Source organism: Ranitomeya imitator, chromosome 3, assembly GCF_032444005.1.
Source record: "Ranitomeya imitator isolate aRanImi1 chromosome 3, aRanImi1.pri, whole genome shotgun sequence".
Taxonomy (NCBI): Eukaryota; Metazoa; Chordata; class Amphibia; order Anura; family Dendrobatidae; genus Ranitomeya; species Ranitomeya imitator.
Genome location: NC_091284.1, coordinates 326715918 through 326733493, shown reverse-complemented (window position 1 = coordinate 326733493; position 17576 = coordinate 326715918). Strand labels below are relative to the sequence as shown.

The window sequence follows — 17576 nt, the reverse complement described above, 5'->3', positions numbered from 1 at the left end:
ACTTACTTTTTTAAATGCAACTTCTTTTCTTCTTTCTGCTTTCTTAAATTTTCATTCAAGTAGTGAAAAAAGTGGAAATGAAATTGAGAGAAAAGTTATATTTGAGGGGTTTATTAAAGTTAGAGCAAGATTCGGTCGCCTCATTTTTTTTTTCTTACTTTTCGGGTTCTGACTTGGTAGGAGAAGACATAACTCCAGCATCTGATGCTCCATTGTTCTTGTATGAAGATTCTAAGAAACACACAGAAATATACATGAACATTTTATTATATACCTTCTGTCAATTAATTAACAATTAATTTTTTATTTGTTCACATAAACCTGGAACCTACTTACCCAGCAGTCTTTTCCAGTTCTTGATGATAATTTTGGCAAGCTCTCCAATCTCTCGATCCTTGCTTTGCTTTTTTAACTTATTCACAGTCACTCCAATCCTAGTGCTCTGGGAGAGGGAGGGCAATGCACTTACATTTTTTTACTTTTTTTTTAAAGAAATCCCCCTAAGAAGCTATATGCTCACTTCTGAATTCTAACAACCCCTTACTCTCTAATGGTCTGTGTAGGCTTCTGAAGTAGGAGGAGGTGCCACTCTTACCCTCAGGAGTGTGACAGTCATTTGAAATCTCTGCAGCTCCTTTAATAGATCCAGAATACGATCCTATAATAATTTCATACAGAGATTAAATATTGATAATACAATGAAATAACAACAGGATTGAAGAGGCAAGAAATGTGTAGTCATTTCCTATACATGCTTTAGGCATTGTACGGCTCCTATACTGTACATCATTGCTTGGAGTGTTTAAGTAATTTTTCTTTTTTGCTTTGTGGAATTTGCTGACATTTATTGCACCAATTCTTCAAAATGGCGCACACAGTTCATGAATTTAGCACACAGCCAAAAATAGCCTTTTTTCCTGCCGCATCATTTTGCTACTGTTTCAGCAAAAAGTCACATTTATTTTCAAAATGTTGTAAAAAGATGCAGCTTTTGACATACATGCAGAAAATCACTCCAAGGGGGGACTGGAGTAAACACAACAAATATTGTAACCTTTAAAAAAGTTGCAATTGATGAATCAGACCTAAAACAACTAGTATCACTAGAATCTGCCCACAAAGCCAAAAAAGAAAAGAGTAAATCACGTATAAAATACACTGTAGAAAGGCGCACATACAATACTCAATTGGGTGCAAACAAAAAGAGGCCCAGAACTAAACAAAAAAAGCCGGAAAGGCAATGGTGTATCAGGCCTTAATCCATATGAGAAAGCAAATGGTCATTTGAAGGATCTCTTTGATTTTACAATTTTTCCCAATGACAACTCATGTTTTCTACAGTGTCTTGCAAAAGTATTTACCCCCTTGGCGTTTTACCTTTTTTCTTACATTACAATCTGTGTTTAAATATTTTTGTTATCCAATTTGAGTGTGATGCATCAGCAATAAATAGTCTAAGGGCAGTCTCACACGTCCAGATAATTCCCGTACCGTAAAAAATCAGTACCGGAATTATCCGTGTTCGTGTGCCCCTACATTTCTGTGGCACATCCATGCCCGTGTGCCCACTGGGTACCACACGCACCGTGCTGGGTACCACACGTACCAGCATCTGGTGCTGAAGCCTCATTCATATCTTCCCTGCAGCAGCGTTTGATGTAGAGAAGATATGAATAGTTGTGTTTAAAATAAAGATCTATGTGCCCCCCTCGCCGGCGCTGCTTCCTGTTCTGGCTGCATCTTCTCCTGTATGCGGTCACGTGGGGCCGCTCATTTACAGTACTGAATATGCGGCTCCACCCCTATGGGAGGTGGAGCCGCATATTCATGACTGTAATCGGTGGCACCACGTGACCGCTGAAACAGTAGAAGATGCGGCCAGAACAGGAAGCAGCGCCAGCTAGGGAGCGAACCGGGTGAGTATTTTCAGAACAGCGGGGGGGGCGCACAGGGGGTGGGAGGGCGGGCTGCACATAGATCTTTATTTTAAACACAATTATTCATATCTTCTCTACAGCAAACGCTGCTGCAGGGAAGATATGAATCGCAGCTTCAACACCAGTGGAGGGGACAGCGCTTAATGTAGCGCTGTCTCCTGCACGGCACACGGACTGCACACGGACAACGTCCGTGTGCGGTACGTGTTTTACACGGACCCATTGACTTTAATGGGTCCGTGTAATACGTGCGCTCCCACGAACACTGACATGTCTCCGTGTTTGGCACACGGGGACACGGTCCGCCAAAAATCAATGACATCTGAACAGATGCATTGATTTTAATGCGTCTACGTGTGTCAGTGGCTCCGGTACGTGAGGAAACTGTCACCTCACGTACCGGAGCCACTGACGTGTGAAACCGGCCTAAGTTGGTTAAGTGAAGTGAGAAAAATATAAATGAAATTTATTGGAATAAATAACTAAAAATCGTCCTGTTCATATGTACCGTATTTACTTCTTTTGCTATGAAACCCCTAAAAATTTATGGTGCTAGCAATTACCTCCATAAGTCACATGCTTAGGCCGGGGCCTGAATAGTGTATGGCATCCGATGCGATATGCTAATGACTCTCGGCGCCAGCTCTGCAGCAGAGCAGGAGCCGAGTGTCATGCGTCTGTGCTCCGAGCCTCTCGCACAGAGTGGATCGGAGTACAGCTGTGGAGGAGGCGGAGAAATGAATTTCTGCATCTCCTCCATTGCCGGGGTCAGCATATATCGCACATCACTTGGATGTTATCCGAGTGATGTGCGTTGTCTCACTCTCACCCATAGGCTTATATGGGTGTGAGTAAGCAGAGACTCGGCCAAGTGTTGTTGACAATCGCAGCATGCTACCATTTCACTCACACGTTGAAAACGGCTGAGAAAAGAAACGGTGATGGGAGCTGCCCCATAGATGAATACTGGTCCGAGTTCTATGCAATGTTTTATCGCATAGCAGTCGTCCGTATTCATCACTAGTGTGACCCTGGCCTTAGTGAAAGGAAGTCTACCGGTGTGCAATCTAAGTGTCACCTGGTCTGTCAGTATATCCACACTTTTTCTGAAAAGCCACAAAGGCTGCACCACCATTAACCCCTTCACCCCGAAGCCTCTTTTCACCTTCCTGACCAGGCCTTTTTTTTTCAATTTTGACCACTGTCACATTAAGAGGTCATAACTCTGGAATGCTTCAATGGATCCCACTGATTCTGAGAATGTTTTTTAGTGATATATTGTAATGATAATGGTAACATTTCTTTGATACGACTTACGTTCATTTTTTTTTAAATCGGAACTTTGGCAAAAAATTTTGAAAATGTTTCAGTTTTCAAACTTTTAATTTTTATGCCTCTATATCAGAGATCAAAATCTTAAGTCCAAATGCACAAAATGAGCGTTAGGCACTTCAAAAATTCATTAGAATCACTGAAGACATGTGGAGGGTATATCCACCTGCTAAGAAGAGATTCCTAACAGTATAGCTAAAATAATATGTTTTTATTGATACACAGCATTAAAACCATTTAAAACGACAGGGTATAAGACCACCAAAAAGGGAAGGGAAACTTCTGCACTTCTGCATGCCAAATAATATGTCATTGATAATGGGGAGGTAGACACCAGGAAAGCCAAAGTCAAAAGGGAGGGTTATAGAATGAAGCTGTATACGAATAGCAAGTAAGCAAGCAAGTAAGTAAGCAAGTAAATGCCATGTAATCCCTTGTGGGGCTCTGCAAAATGTGCAAATATAATTACTTATTGTCACAAAAAATGAACCTATGAATAAGGTATAAACATAATCCCTTCCCTCAGTGATGTATATATCACTCCCCGTAAGAAGCAATAGCGAAACGGCGCCCGTCAGCTGTGAGGGGAACACCGCATGCATTCCTGACTGCACTACCATCGGTGTGGAGTTCATTAATAAATATTCTATGCCCTTATAGTGATATATACATCACTGAGGGAATGGATTATGTTTACGTCTTATTCATAGGTTCCTTTTATGTGGCATTAAGTAATTATATTTGCACATTTTGCAGAGCCCCACAAGGGACTGCATGGCATTTACTGGTACACTTGCTTACTTGCTATTAGTATACAGCTTCATTCTACAATGCTTCTGCAACACCCTAGGGTCCTGGTTGTTACAGTGACATTGCTTTCCTCATGGGGAGAGTGATGTCACGCTTGGAAGCAAGGCAAGATCTCATTCATCAGGTAATCACAAGCAGGCAACATGTTCACATTCCAGGCCAGAAGGGGGAGCTCTGATTCAGCTTGTGGGTAGATCCCCTATATATATTCTGGTCTGGAGGGAAAGTCAGATAGTGCCAGACAGCAGACTGGAGCTGTCTGAAGAGAGAGGAAGTTAGAGGGGCCGTGCAGCCACGTGGGTGCTGAAGCTCCTGGAAAAGGAAGAGAAAGGAAAGGAACATTTTGTAGGGAGTGTGAAGGAGGAAGGAAGTGAAGGCAAAGTTAAGACCTATGGAGAATAGCTGCGACTGGGCTACCTCCCTGCAGAGCGCAGACACCGGTAGCCGGAAGACCGAGGTTGTGAGTGACTCTAAGACACACAGCAGAAACTGGCAGGACAGCTGGACTACACGTCACCTGCCTGCCCTAACACCTGGAGACACAGTGGCGCATAGAGCCCGGGTCATGATAGAAACCCTGTAAAAAGGCTCGAGCCACCTCTCATACAGGTTAGTGTCCAACCTTCAACGAGGACAGAGAGAACAGTGAGGAGCTTGTGAGAAGCCTAGGGCAACAATGAACTATACCACAGCACTAGAGGTAAGGCTTCTAACCCCACCTGGTAAGTGGGACTCCCAAATTGCTTCCAAGCAGGCCGAACCCTGTCTGTACCTGTGATCTGGTGCCCTGGACTGTGGCTGCCTGAAGTCTTCAGCAAGCCAGGCAAAGAAACTGCAAATCTGTGTCCTATGGTTTTTTTATACACTACCCTCCATCTCCAGCTACACACCGGAAGCCTTGGGGACCCAACTTCACCGGTGGGAAGTTATACCATCTTAGCTGCCATATCATCACCCCAGAGGACCCCTTTAAGAAGCATCGATCCCCACTGACTGAACACCACAGGTGGTGTCACGAACACAAACTTTATTTAAATCCCTTTAAAGACATTCCCTTTTAAATGGGTGCCCAGGGCCACGGACTGGGTCACCGCCGCCATTCCTTTAATTACCAAACTCGGTACCGAGTAGCCAAGGCCCTGGCAGGCAATTCACTTTCTTTTCACTTGCTTTCCTGGTTTCTACCTCTCCATTATCAACGACATAATATTTGGCGTGCAGCAGATGCCCCTCCCTTTTTGGAGGTCTTATACCCTGTCTTTTTAAATGGTTTTAATGTTGTATGTCAATAAAAACATATTATTTTATCTCTATACTGTTGGGAATCTCTTCTTAGCAGGCGGATTTACCCTCCATCTGTCTTCAGTGTTCCTTATATCAAAGAGTCATGACACACAAAATAGTTAATAAATAATATTTCCCACATGTCTACTTTACATCAGTATTTTTGAAAAGTAATTTGTATTGTTAGGAAGTTATAAGGGTTAAAAGTTGACCAGCAATTTCTCATTTTTACAACAAAATTTGCAAAACCATAGTTTTTAGGGACCACATCAAATTTAAAGTGACTTTGAGGGGCATATATGACAGAAAATACCCAAAAGTGACACCATTCCAGAAACTACACCTCTGAAAGTGCTCAAAACCACATTCAAGAAGTTTAGGTGCTTCATATGCAATAACAAAGTGTGGATGAAAAAACGAACATGTAATTTTTTTGTCACAAAAATTTCTCTTTATGCCCATTTTGTTTTACTTTCACAAGGGTAACAGGAGAAAAAGGACCATAACATTTGTTGTGCAATTTCTCCTGGGCAAAACAATACCCAACAAGTGTGGGGGAAACAACTGTTTGGGCCCATGGCAGGACTCAGAAGAAAAGGAGCGCCATTTGACTTTTTTAATGTAAAAATTTGCTGACATAATTGGTGGATACCATGTAAGGTTTAAAGAGACCCTGATGTGCCTAAACAGTGGAAACCCCCACAAGTGGCACCATTTGGTAAACTATACCCCTCAGAGCACTTATCTACTGTATATGTGTGGTAAGCACCTTGAACACGAAGTTGCTTAACAGAAGTTTATAACAATGAGCCGTGAAAATTAAAAAAGAATAATTTTTCCCACAAAAGGGTTTTTTAGCCCAAAATTTTGCATTTTCACATTGGTATCAGGATAAATTGCACCATACTATTTGTTGTTCAAATTCTCCTGAGTATGCCAATAGCTAGTGATGAGCGAACATGCTCTCCACTACTCAGTACTTGCCCGAGTATCACTATGTTCGGTGTACTCGGCGAGCACCGAGTATTTCCAGGATTATTCGGCCAGAGCTCGGGTCTCCTCCTTTTAATTTTGGTGCTTTTTAGAGCGCCAATCAACATACAGGGATTGTCTGCCATGCACTGTAATACCGCAGCCATCTTTGTTGTGGTATTGCTGTGATTGGTTGGCCGCACAGCATCATCAGGTCTATAAGAGACCTGGCGCCGCCCTGATCGGCGCACTCTGCTCCAGACTCAGCTACTGTAGGGAGAGCTGCTGCAGAGATAGGGTCAGATTCGTTTTTTTATTAGTTAGTGTCTACTAGTGTTCAATCCACAAATCCGGATAAACCAACAGTCCTTTTTAGGGCTAATTCGGGAGTCCTGTGATTGCAGTGCTAGGTAGGCAGGGGAGTCTATGTGCATATATCCATATCAGTGCAAGGCCTGCAGGCACTGTATGTGACTGTGAGTCTATCTTCCTGCATACATCAAAAGGCTCCATTATTGTCTGCTGCTGCGTGTTTTATATATATACGTAGCTGCAGGTATCCGTGGCTAGGATTTTTTTTTTTTTTGCACCTTATACCTGCTAATTTTGTTACAAAGCAATCCATAGCCCCATTTTTTCTACATTTATTTCCCTGGTCACACTGAAGAATACAGCCAGGTCATTTCAATACAAGAACGTGAAAATCTAACAATTTAAAAAGGGTTTTTTTTGTCCCAGGCATCAGATGTGAGTGGGCAGAAAATTCTGGCCTTTTTTTTTTGGTACTATAGTATTTTTTGGAGTGTCTTACAACATTTTTGGACACTATTTTGCTGACCAAAAAATCTTTAGCTGGCCCAAAAATATTTAGCTACAGTTCTTATATTTATCACTGTGATTTGTACGCCACACGCATCGCATAAAATTGCGCTAAATATTTAACAATTTTAGTAGTTTAATTTTTTTTTAGAGTCATAGTAGCCTACTTATTGACACAATTTTGGTGGGCCCCAAAAAATCAAGGCCACATTTTGATCAGTCTGTTATCTCTGTCCAACACCTGGTCTATTTGTGGTCTCCAAATACTTGCTCTTCAGGCATATGGAGCGCCACCAGACGCAGGGCCGCGGGTTACTCGATACCGGTCCGCTGTTGGCTCAGTTCTGGGGATGTCACGGTGGCTAGAACCCGGTCCGTGACCCTGCTAAGGGGCGCCCAATGAAAGGTGATATGAGTCTGTCAAGGGTTCGTGACACCACGTGTGGTGTTCGGTCATGATGACCGACGCTGCTTGGGGTCCACTGGGGTGATGTGATGGCAGCTAGATGGCATACCTTCCCACAGGTGAAGTATGTCCCCAAGGCTTCCCAGTAAGGTGGATGGTGATGGTGTGAGGTGCAGACAATAACGAGGACACAGGGTTGCAGTCTCTTTACCTCTTTACTGAAGACTTCAGGATCCGCAATCCAGAGCACAGTTAACAGGGCTGTCTGAGACCGGCCGGTCCGAAGGCACATCCAGAGTTCCCTTTGCAGGCGGAAATCGTTGCCTACCACTAGCGCCTGTGTGTTGTAGTGCTTCCCTGCTGAGCATTCGGGATAGTCCTCACAAGTTCTATTCTTGTTCGTTCTAATTCGTTCCAGTTCTTTCTAGTTCTCCGTCCCCCAGTATGTTATGGCTAGGAGGCACCCGTTTGACGGGTAGGCTCGGAGCTCTTCCAGGACCCTAGAGACGCCCCTCTCCACGCGTTGCCCCCTATGTCTGCTTAGGTGATGTAAGGTAGACAGCCAACCTATAATTAACTGTCCTGCGGTATTTAAAGTAAGGTATAAAGTCAGTCACTTCCTCGGTGTTCCGGGCACTGGCTACGCGCCTCAGTAGGATGTTGCCGTTCTCCGGGCACGACTCCTCCTGGCTCTACTTTGTGCTTGATCTCGTTTCTCACTGTCCACAATATCCTTTGCTTCGTGTCTCTTTCTTAGGATACCGCCGCGGGTAGTGCAGGCGCGGTTCCGTAACGTTCTGTTCTTGTCACTAGGTACTTGCCAGGTTCCCACGCCTGACAGGGACCCCCCTGAATCTTCTCCCTGCAACACCCCCTGCCACGGGATGTTGCCTGAATCAAACCCAGTCAGCTTCTGACTAACTTCCTATCCAACCCCTAGTTTTACCAGTGTGAGGAGTGGCCTAATAAATAAAACCTTTTGCTCCCCCTAATGGCCGGAATGTGAAGTGTACTGTGTGCTGGTGATACCTGGTCAGAAGAACTCCTTTAGTGCCATCAGACGTACCATCACTCCCCTTAGTGGCAGAGCAACGTTACTGCAACGACCAGGTCTTCTGGGGCTCTGCACTCCCCCCCGGTTAAATCCAGTACTCCTGGACTGGGAAGAAGAACAACAATACATGTTAGCAAAAGACATACAAAATTTTGGAATGCTTGAAACAAGTAAATATAACAATGCTTCCCTTTATGGGAGGTGAGGACACTTGAATGTTACAAACAAAAACAAGGTTAAATATTTTAAATAACATTCTGACTATAAATAACTTCTAGTACCCTGCCGGGTATTCTACTAAGTGCAAATTCTGAACAATAATTTAACTTCTCCTTTAAGGGCGTATAGGCTGAACCCACTAAAGGCTTACTATAAAGTACTATAAGGCAAACTCAGCTTTTTCTTTATTTTCTAACTTCACCAATGCAGGACCGCCTAGCTCCTTGGCTGGGCCTACTGTCATTGTCTTTCTATCAGCAACCGACCATCTTCCTATGGTTCCCAGGAGGACTCTCTAACCCCTACGGGTTCACTTTCAACTATTCCTGTCCTCAATCTCTAGCAACATTATCAACAGTTTCTAAATCTCAACATTATTACAATTCTTTAACTTTCCTAAGGCAACATTATACTTAAGTGCAACATGTGAACATTCCCTTTAAGAGGGAACCAAGTCTCTTTGAGGTAGTGCAGATTCTCTCTGTCTGCAAGTCCATTTGAAAGCAAGACCTTCTGTGCTGTGTTCAAAGCAGTCTCTTCACAAAGCCTTCTTTCGTTGTAAAACCAGTAGAGGGCACCTTTAATAAGGTGCGAACTATATACAAAACAGTTTGTGAATCATTCACCGTCCATGATCCGGCAGTCCTTTAAACAGTAATGAACTTGTGCAAAAGAAAACAAAAACAATAGGGATCCTGGGTAAACAAAGGGACCAATTTAATTATTAACCCTAAACGGGTTTAAGTAGGAAAAAGCGCAAGAGACAGTTAGTTAACTATTTACAGTTTCAGGTTTCTGAGGTTTATCCTCGCGACGGTAGGTTGCATGGCACCAGTCGGAAACGCACACTTCCTGACCGGGGAAGGTCTGTATCCGAACTCTCATCCAATGCCGTATCACCTTTGTGGGTTTGTCTCTCCGGTGTGGTCAAGTCATTAGCAGGTTTGATATGGATGTCAATTTTTACAGCAGATCCTGCAGGAGTAACGGTACGCACGGTGGTAGTAGTGCTAGCATCCGCTAGGCCAAATACCAGGGGACGACTGTCGTTAATCTCAGTCGCGGCAGTAGAGGGAGCCACAGTAGGCTCATATCGTTGGACATTCTTGGCATACCACCCCTGCTCACCCCGGTGGTGGGTATAGGTCACATGGTCCCCCCCTGCACAAGCTTCGATTAGGGGCCCCACCACAGGGCTGAGTTTCCACATTATAGTCGGCAACAAAGATTTCGGTCGGCAGTCCCGGCTCCAGTATGAAGCCCCCGACCCCTCTTCAGGTGAAAGGCTAACATTGTCCCTCGTCTCACCGGATCCTTTTTGCTACGTTTAGCCTTAGAGTTCAGTACTTTTTGGGCAGTCTGTTTCGTTTGTTCTCGGTCTTCCCATTGTGCAACTAAGCATTGTCTGTACTGCTCCCAGGTGAGCCCGACGATGTAAGAGCCCTCCTGTCTGGACCCGTCTGGCTGGATCCTTGGCGCATTCCACTCAAAGATCACCCCCTCGGGACTCACGTCTAACGGTTCGCCCATAGATATCGGTAGCGGGGGCAGTATTCCCTTCATGGCATAAAAGGTTGTCACCCCAATCTCGGTAACGAAAGGCTGGTCACAGCTGGGATGGGGAGCGGTCGCTGGAGCTGGTTCGGTCGGTGGGGCAGGGTCGCTTTTGATACCTGCGTCTGATGTGGTTCCACCGATGTCGATCAGCTCTGCTGACGAGGACGCTGGAGTCTGCTGTGGCTCTGACCACAGCTCTTCCTGTGTGATCTTCCGTCACAGCTCCGACTTCCATTTCTTCACCGTCGCCAACCCCACGCCTGGAGTCGGGTGATTCGATGCCTCCTCCGGCAACTCCAGGAAGCCCGGGTTCCCCTGTGGCAGCAAGCCCTGGTTCGGCTCCGCTGGGTTGCAGTGATCCTGGGTCACTTCGTCATCGCTCAGGCACCCGCTGGTCGTCACCTCCGCTCCTTGATCTGCGGTGACACTCACACGCTGCTCCTCCATTTTCTGGGGTTTGAGCTCCTGCATTCCTGAGCTCGTCATCCTGTAACTGTAGTCAGAGAGGGCGGTCGTCTCTTTTGGCGCCGCTTTCACGATCTCCTCCCATGGCACGCCCCCCTTGTTCTCCAGCGCTCCTCGTGGCGCAGCAATGGCGGCGGTTTTGGCGGGAATCTTGGCGGGAAATAGCAATACACAGTCTTTGCAATAAATCACAGTTCCAAGGCACAAATGACCTGCTTCTCAGGCTTAAGTAGATCCTGTTCGGGATGCCAAGTTGGAGCGCCCCCAGAGGCAGGGCCACAGGTTACGCGGTACCGGTCCGCTGTTGGCTCAGTTCTGGGGATGTCACGGTGGCTGGACCCGGTCCGTGACCCTGCTAAGGGGCGCCCAATGAAAGGTGATATGAGTCTGTCAAGGGTTCGTGACGCCACCTGTGGTGTTCGGTCAGGATGACCGACGCTGCTTGGGGTCCACTGGGGTGATGTGATGGCAGCTAGATGGTATACCTTCCCACAGGTGAAGTATGTCCCCAGGGCTTCCCAGTAAGGTGGATGGTGATGGTGTGAGGTGCAGACAATAACGGGGACACAGGGTTGCATTCTCTTTACCTCTTTACTGAAGACTTCAGGATCCGCAATCCAGAGCACAGTTAACAGGGCTGTCTGAGACCGGCCGGTCCAAAGGCACATCCAGAGTTCCCTTTGCAGGTGGAAATCATTGCCTACCACTAGCGCCTGTGTGTTGTAGTGCTTCCCTGCTGAGCATTCGGGATAGTCCTCACAACTTCTATTCTCGTTCGTCCTAATTCGTTCCAGTTCTTTCTAGTTCTCCATCCCCCAGTATGTTATGGCTAGGAGGCACCCGTTTGACGGGTCTGCTTAGGTGATGTAAGGTAGACAGCCAACCTATAATTAACTGTCCTGCGGTATTTAAAGTAAGGTATAAAGTCAGTCACTTCCTCGGTGTTTCGGGCACCGGCTACGCGCCTCAGTAGGATGTTGCCGTTCTCCGGGCACGACTCCTACTGTCTCTACTTTGTGCTTGATCTCGTTTCTCACTGTCCACAATATCCTTTGCTTTTGTCTCTTTCTTAGGATACCACCGCGGGTAGTGCAGGCGCGGTTCCGTAACGTTCTGTTCTTGTCACTAGGTACTTGCCAGGTTCCCACGCCTGACAGGGACCCCCTGAATCTTCTCCCTGCAACACCCCCTGCCACGGGATGTTGCCTGAATCAAACCCAGTCAGCTTCTGACTAACTTCCTATCCAACCCCTAGTTTTACTAGTGTGAGGAGTGGCCTAATAAATAAAACCTTTTGCTCCCCCTAGTGGCTGGAGTGTGAAGTGTACTGTGTGCTAGTGATACCTGGTCAGAAGAACTCCTTTAGTGCCATCAGACGTACCATCACTCCCCTTAGTGGCAGAGCAACGTTACTGCAACGACCAGGTCTCTGGGGCGCTGCACATACATTCCACTTTTTTGTTTGCTACCCTTGGTCTATTCAGTATTTTGCGGTTGAAAAAATTTAAAAACAAACTCCAGGCCACGTATTACAACAGTCTGATATCTCTGTCCGACGCCTGGTCTATCTGTGCTGTACAAATTTTTTGCTTCAGGCATACATTCCACTTTTTTGGCATTGTGTTAGCCTACTTCGTGACAGTAATTTTCATTTCAAAATATAAAAAAGGCCACATATTTAACATTGTGGTTTCTCTGTCAGACACCTCCTCTATCTGTGGTTTAAAAATTGTTGCATTTGAGTGCTCCTTTGAACTGGTTTTCTTGTGTCTTCCCCAAGTTATTAATAAAATTACCAACATTCCATTAAATTAAAAGTGTGTTTTTTCAGAACACTGATCATGATCACATATAAGTTTTCTAATAATTAATCCATTTGTATTGAACTTTTAAAATATTTCAGCAGTCCATTTAAAATGTCCAAGGCAAGGGGCAAGGGACGGGGAAGTGGATGTGATGCTGATCATGCATCCAGAAGACGAGGCCGTGGCCAAGCTGAAATCGGGCCACAACAAAGACCCACATCTCCTTGCTCGCCCTTCCTGTCCCAGTTTCTAGGGGACCTCAACACATCACAATTGAAGCCAGAGCAGTGTAAAATGGTTGTTGGTTGGATAGCGGATAATGAATCCAGTCACTTAGCCACCATCACCACGGCTTCCACACGGTCAAGTCTGAGTAGCCATGAGTCTGGACCGCATTTTACTCACCCTGATCCTCCTTCCTCCCACCATGCTGAGTGCCTTGAGACAACTAATCCCATACTTGGACACTCCGAAGAGCTGTTCACTTTTCCCTTTAAGGATTCTGTTACGGATCTGCAACTCAGGACTAGGGTAGAGAGAGGAAAACCTGACCCTGTACTAGGACTAGGCTGAAACCCTACAATGGAGTGGGCAACCTATTCCTTTTGAATAGACCCACTGACGTTTCCTAGGCTAAACTAAAGCGAAGACCTACAGGTAGGGGGAAAGGGTGTCCCTGAATGATCTAGGGACTGGGAACAAAAACAGGTAACCTCCTAGTAGGAAAATAGAGGAAGCTGCAGAAACTAATGGAAAGCCAAAAACAAAACTGGCAGAACTAGAGATCCCAGAACTGCGCACTATCAAACACAAAAAGCTAAAAAGGCACCAAGCCAGAACACTAGCGGATTAACACTGTTGTCCAGCAAGGACTGGAAGGCAGGTGCTGGGTAATAAAGGGTGATACAATCACTTGACCTAGGACAAACCCAACACCAGAGGAAAAAGACCAGCAGCCTGAAAACCACAAAAAGATGCACATGGTCAAAACAAAATAGATTCTAACAGATTCCGGACTACCGGCCAGTTAACTTGAAATGGGGCAAGATGAGATCGCATGTAACGATGCCCAAAGATTTGAGCAGCCAAAGTCACATGAAGGCAATGGTGGGAAAGTGTCACAAGAGGTGGACTATGATGAGACACAATTGCCAGAAAGTCAGGAGGAGGAGCAGGGTGCAAATGTGGAAGACGAGGTGGTGGATGACATAGTAACTGACCCAACCTGGCAGGAGGACATGCAGAGCAAGGACAGCAGCACACATGGAGAAGGAGGCATAGCACTCCAACAGGCAGGAAGAAGCAGTGTGGTGGCCGCAAACAGAAGGCGTGCATCAATTCCCCATAACACCAACATGATGGAAGTTGCCATTCCAACTGTTAGATCTTCCCGAGTCTGCTTATTTTTTAAGACTCTGACGATAACTCAAACAGGCCATTTGCAGCACCTGCCATGCCCACATCAGCAGGGGCAGCAAAACTAAAAGCCTTAACACCACCAGCATGATCAGGCACATGGCAGCAAAGCACCCGACTTTGTGGGCCGAACCCCAGGCTCCAGGAACACTGTCTGCAGGTGACACCACTGCTTCTTCCACTGTTTTGCGTACAAGCCAATTCCCAGTCCATGGTTCATGCGAAGGTGCCCTCAACAATGCTGTTACTGGGAAGGTACACCTAACCAAGGACACGTGGACAAGTGCTTGTGGACACTGATGGTTCATTTCATTGACGGCATACTGGGTTAACATAGTGGACGCCAGGACCCAGTCAGACCTTGGGATGGAACACATCCTCCCGACACCGAGGATTGCTGGCCCTATGTCAATCAGTATTGCCCCCACAGTCTACAGCTCCTGCACCTCCTCCTCCTCCTCTGCAGCCTCCATCTCTGAAATGAGCACATCAGTCAGATGCTGGAAGCACTGCAGCACTGAATGAGCCAAGTGGCATCAGGCTGTGCTGAAGCTAATCTACTTAGATGACAAACCGCACAATGCTGAAGAGTTGTGGACAGCGCTGAAAGAGCAGTCCGATTTTTGGCTGACACCGCTGAATCTATAGCCAGGCATGATCATGTGTGACAATGGCCGGAACCTGGTGGCACTTTTAAGGCAAGGTGAGCTCACACACGTACCTTGCCATGTGCTTAACCTCGTTCTTAAACCTTTTCTCAAAAGCTACCTGGAGCTGCAATATCTGCTAGTGATAGTATGCCGCCTGTCTGTCCATTTCAGAAAGTCAGCTACAGCTTCAGCTGCCCTTGCCATGCTTCAGCAGCGTTTGCAGCTTCCGGCTCGTTGACTGGTGTGTGTGTGATGTCCCCATACGTTGGAACTCTACACTGCATATGTTGGAAAGGATTTGTGAGCAGAAGAGGGCAGTTGTTGACTATCAACATCAACAACATTATTTAGTTCAGACTCCACACATAACACCTCAGGAGTGGACATGCATGTTAGACATATGTACCATCCTCCAAAACTTTGAGGACTGCACAAAGGTGGTGAGCGGCGATGACGCCATAATTAGCATCACCATCCCGCTTCTCTGCATTCTGAAAACCACTCTGCTCACAATTAAAGAGGATGCAATGCAGACGGAGCACAAGGACATGGAGCAGGGAACCATACATGGTGATTACACACAGCCCAGCCTCATGTCGTCCCAACGTGGATTCGTAGAAAATGAGGAAGAGGAGGAGGAGGAAGAACAGGAGCTACTTTTATGTGCTATAGACTGTACTACAAGCACAGCTGTAATACAGTCTGTTTGGCGTGGATGGCCTGAGGACAGGGAGGAGGAAGCTGAGGAGGAGGAGGACAGTATGGTCAGTCGTCCTGCTGGTGAGGACACAGAAGTCTTGCCTGTTAGCAGTCTGGCACACATGGCTGACTTTATGTTGCGCTGCATTTCCCGTGACCCTTGCATTATTAAAATTAATGATGACACTTATTACTGGTTGGTGCCACTTCTAGACCCACGCCATAAGGAGAACTTTGAATCTCTTCTTCCAGAGGCAGATAGATGTACTAAGATGTTGCAGTACCAGAGGGCCCTTGTAGCAGAATTACTAAAAAAATTCCCAAAGGAGAACACTGGCAGCAGACATCAGAGATTGTTGTACAACCAAGGAGAACAAGCGAGAGAGATAGAAGTACAATCCAGCGCAGACAGGGGAACAATGGCAAAGTTCTGGGACAGTTTTTTCAGACCCTGCCATCGCGCCGGCACAGAGGCAAGGGGTGCTGTCACAAGAAACGCAATGTTTGGGAAGATGCTGAGGGAGTGCCTTGCTGATCGTATAAACGTCCTCCGTGATTCTTCTGTGCCTTTTAATTATTTGGTATCCATGCTGGACACGTGGCATGAACTGTCTCTCTACGCCTTGGAGGTCCTGGCTGTTATGAACTGGTGATTCAGAACCACAATGGACCTGGTGGTTAAGAGCACACAAAGTGACCTGATAGTTACTAATAACATAGGACGAGCTCTGAGACGTGGGAACTCTGCTGACCGCAATCCCTAATCCTATCACACCACACTAGAGGTAGCCGTGGAGCGCTCCTGACCAGACCTAGGCGCCTCGGGCACAGCCTGAGAAACTAGCTAGCCCTGAAGATAGAAAAATAAGCCTACCTTGCCTCAGAGAAATTCCCCAAAGGAAAAGGCAGCCCCCCACATATAATGACTGTGAGTAAAGATGAAAATACAAACACAGGGATGAAATAGATTTTAGCAAAGTGAGGCCCGACTTACTGAATAGACCGAGGATAGGAAAGATAGCTTTGCAGTCAGCACAAAAACCTACAAACAACCACGCAGAGGGCGCAAAAAGACCCTCCGCACCGACTAACGGTACGGAGGTGCTTCCTCTGCGTCCCAGAGCTTCCAGCAAGCAAGACAAACCAAAATAGCAAGCTGGACAGAAAAAATAGCAAACCAAGAAACACAAGCAGAACTTAGCTTATGCAGGCCACAAGGACGATCCAGGAGAGAGCAAGACCAATACTGGAACATTGACTGGAGGCCAGGAACAAAGAACTAGGTGGAGTTAAATAGAGCAGCACCTAACGACTTAACCTCGTCACCTGAGGAAGGAAACTCAGAAGCCGCAGCCCCACTCACATCCACCAGAGGAAGCTTATGGACAGAACCAGCCGAAGTACCACTCATGACCACAGGAGGGAGCTTGACCACAGAATTCACAACAGTACCCCCCCTTGAGGAGGTGTCACTGAACCCTCACCAGAGCCCCCAGGCCGACCAGGATGAGCCAAATGAAAGGCACGAACCAGATCGGCAGCATGAACTTCAGAGGCAAAGACCCAGGAATTATCTTCCTGACCATAACCCTTCCACTTAACCAGGTACTGGAGTTTCCGTCTCGAAATACGAGAATCCAAAATCTTCTCCACTGTATACTCCAACTCCCCCTCAACCAAAACCGGGGCAGGAGGATCAACGGATGGAACCACAGGTGCCACGTATCTCCGCAACAATGACCTATGGAATGCATTATGGATGGAAAAAGAAGCTGGAAGGGTCAAACGAAAAGACACAGGATTAAGAACCTCAGAAATCCTATACGGACCAATGAAACAAGGCTTAAACTTAGGAGAGGAAACTGTCATAGGAATATAACGAGACGACAACCAAACCAAATCCCCAACACGAAGTCGGGGACCCACACAGCGCCTGCGGTTAGCGAAACATTGAGCCTTCTCCTGGGACAATGTCAAATTGTCCACTACATGAGTCCAAATCTGCTGCAACCTATCCACCACAGTATCACACCAGGACAGTCCGAAGACTCAACCTGCCCTGAAGAGAAACAAGGATGGAAACCAGAATTGCAGAAAAACGGCGAAACCAAAGTAGCCGAGCTGGCCCGATTATTAAGGGCGAACTCAGCC

At 46.4% G+C, this 17576-nt stretch overlaps 1 protein-coding gene across 1 annotated transcript in view; it reads right to left on the bottom strand.

The window, feature by feature from the left end:
• Nucleotides 1-17576, bottom strand: part of LOC138669862 (transcription elongation factor A protein 3-like) — a 334979-nt gene that overhangs the window by 241187 nt on the left and 76216 nt on the right. The window contains exons 2-5 of the mRNA XM_069756695.1: nucleotides 596-658; nucleotides 337-442; nucleotides 159-231; nucleotides 7-42 (exon numbers count right to left, since the gene is read on the bottom strand). Coding sequence (XP_069612796.1) covers nucleotides 7-42; nucleotides 159-231; nucleotides 337-442; nucleotides 596-658 — 278 coding nt within the window. The remainder of the gene's footprint in view (nucleotides 1-6; nucleotides 43-158; nucleotides 232-336; nucleotides 443-595; nucleotides 659-17576) is intronic.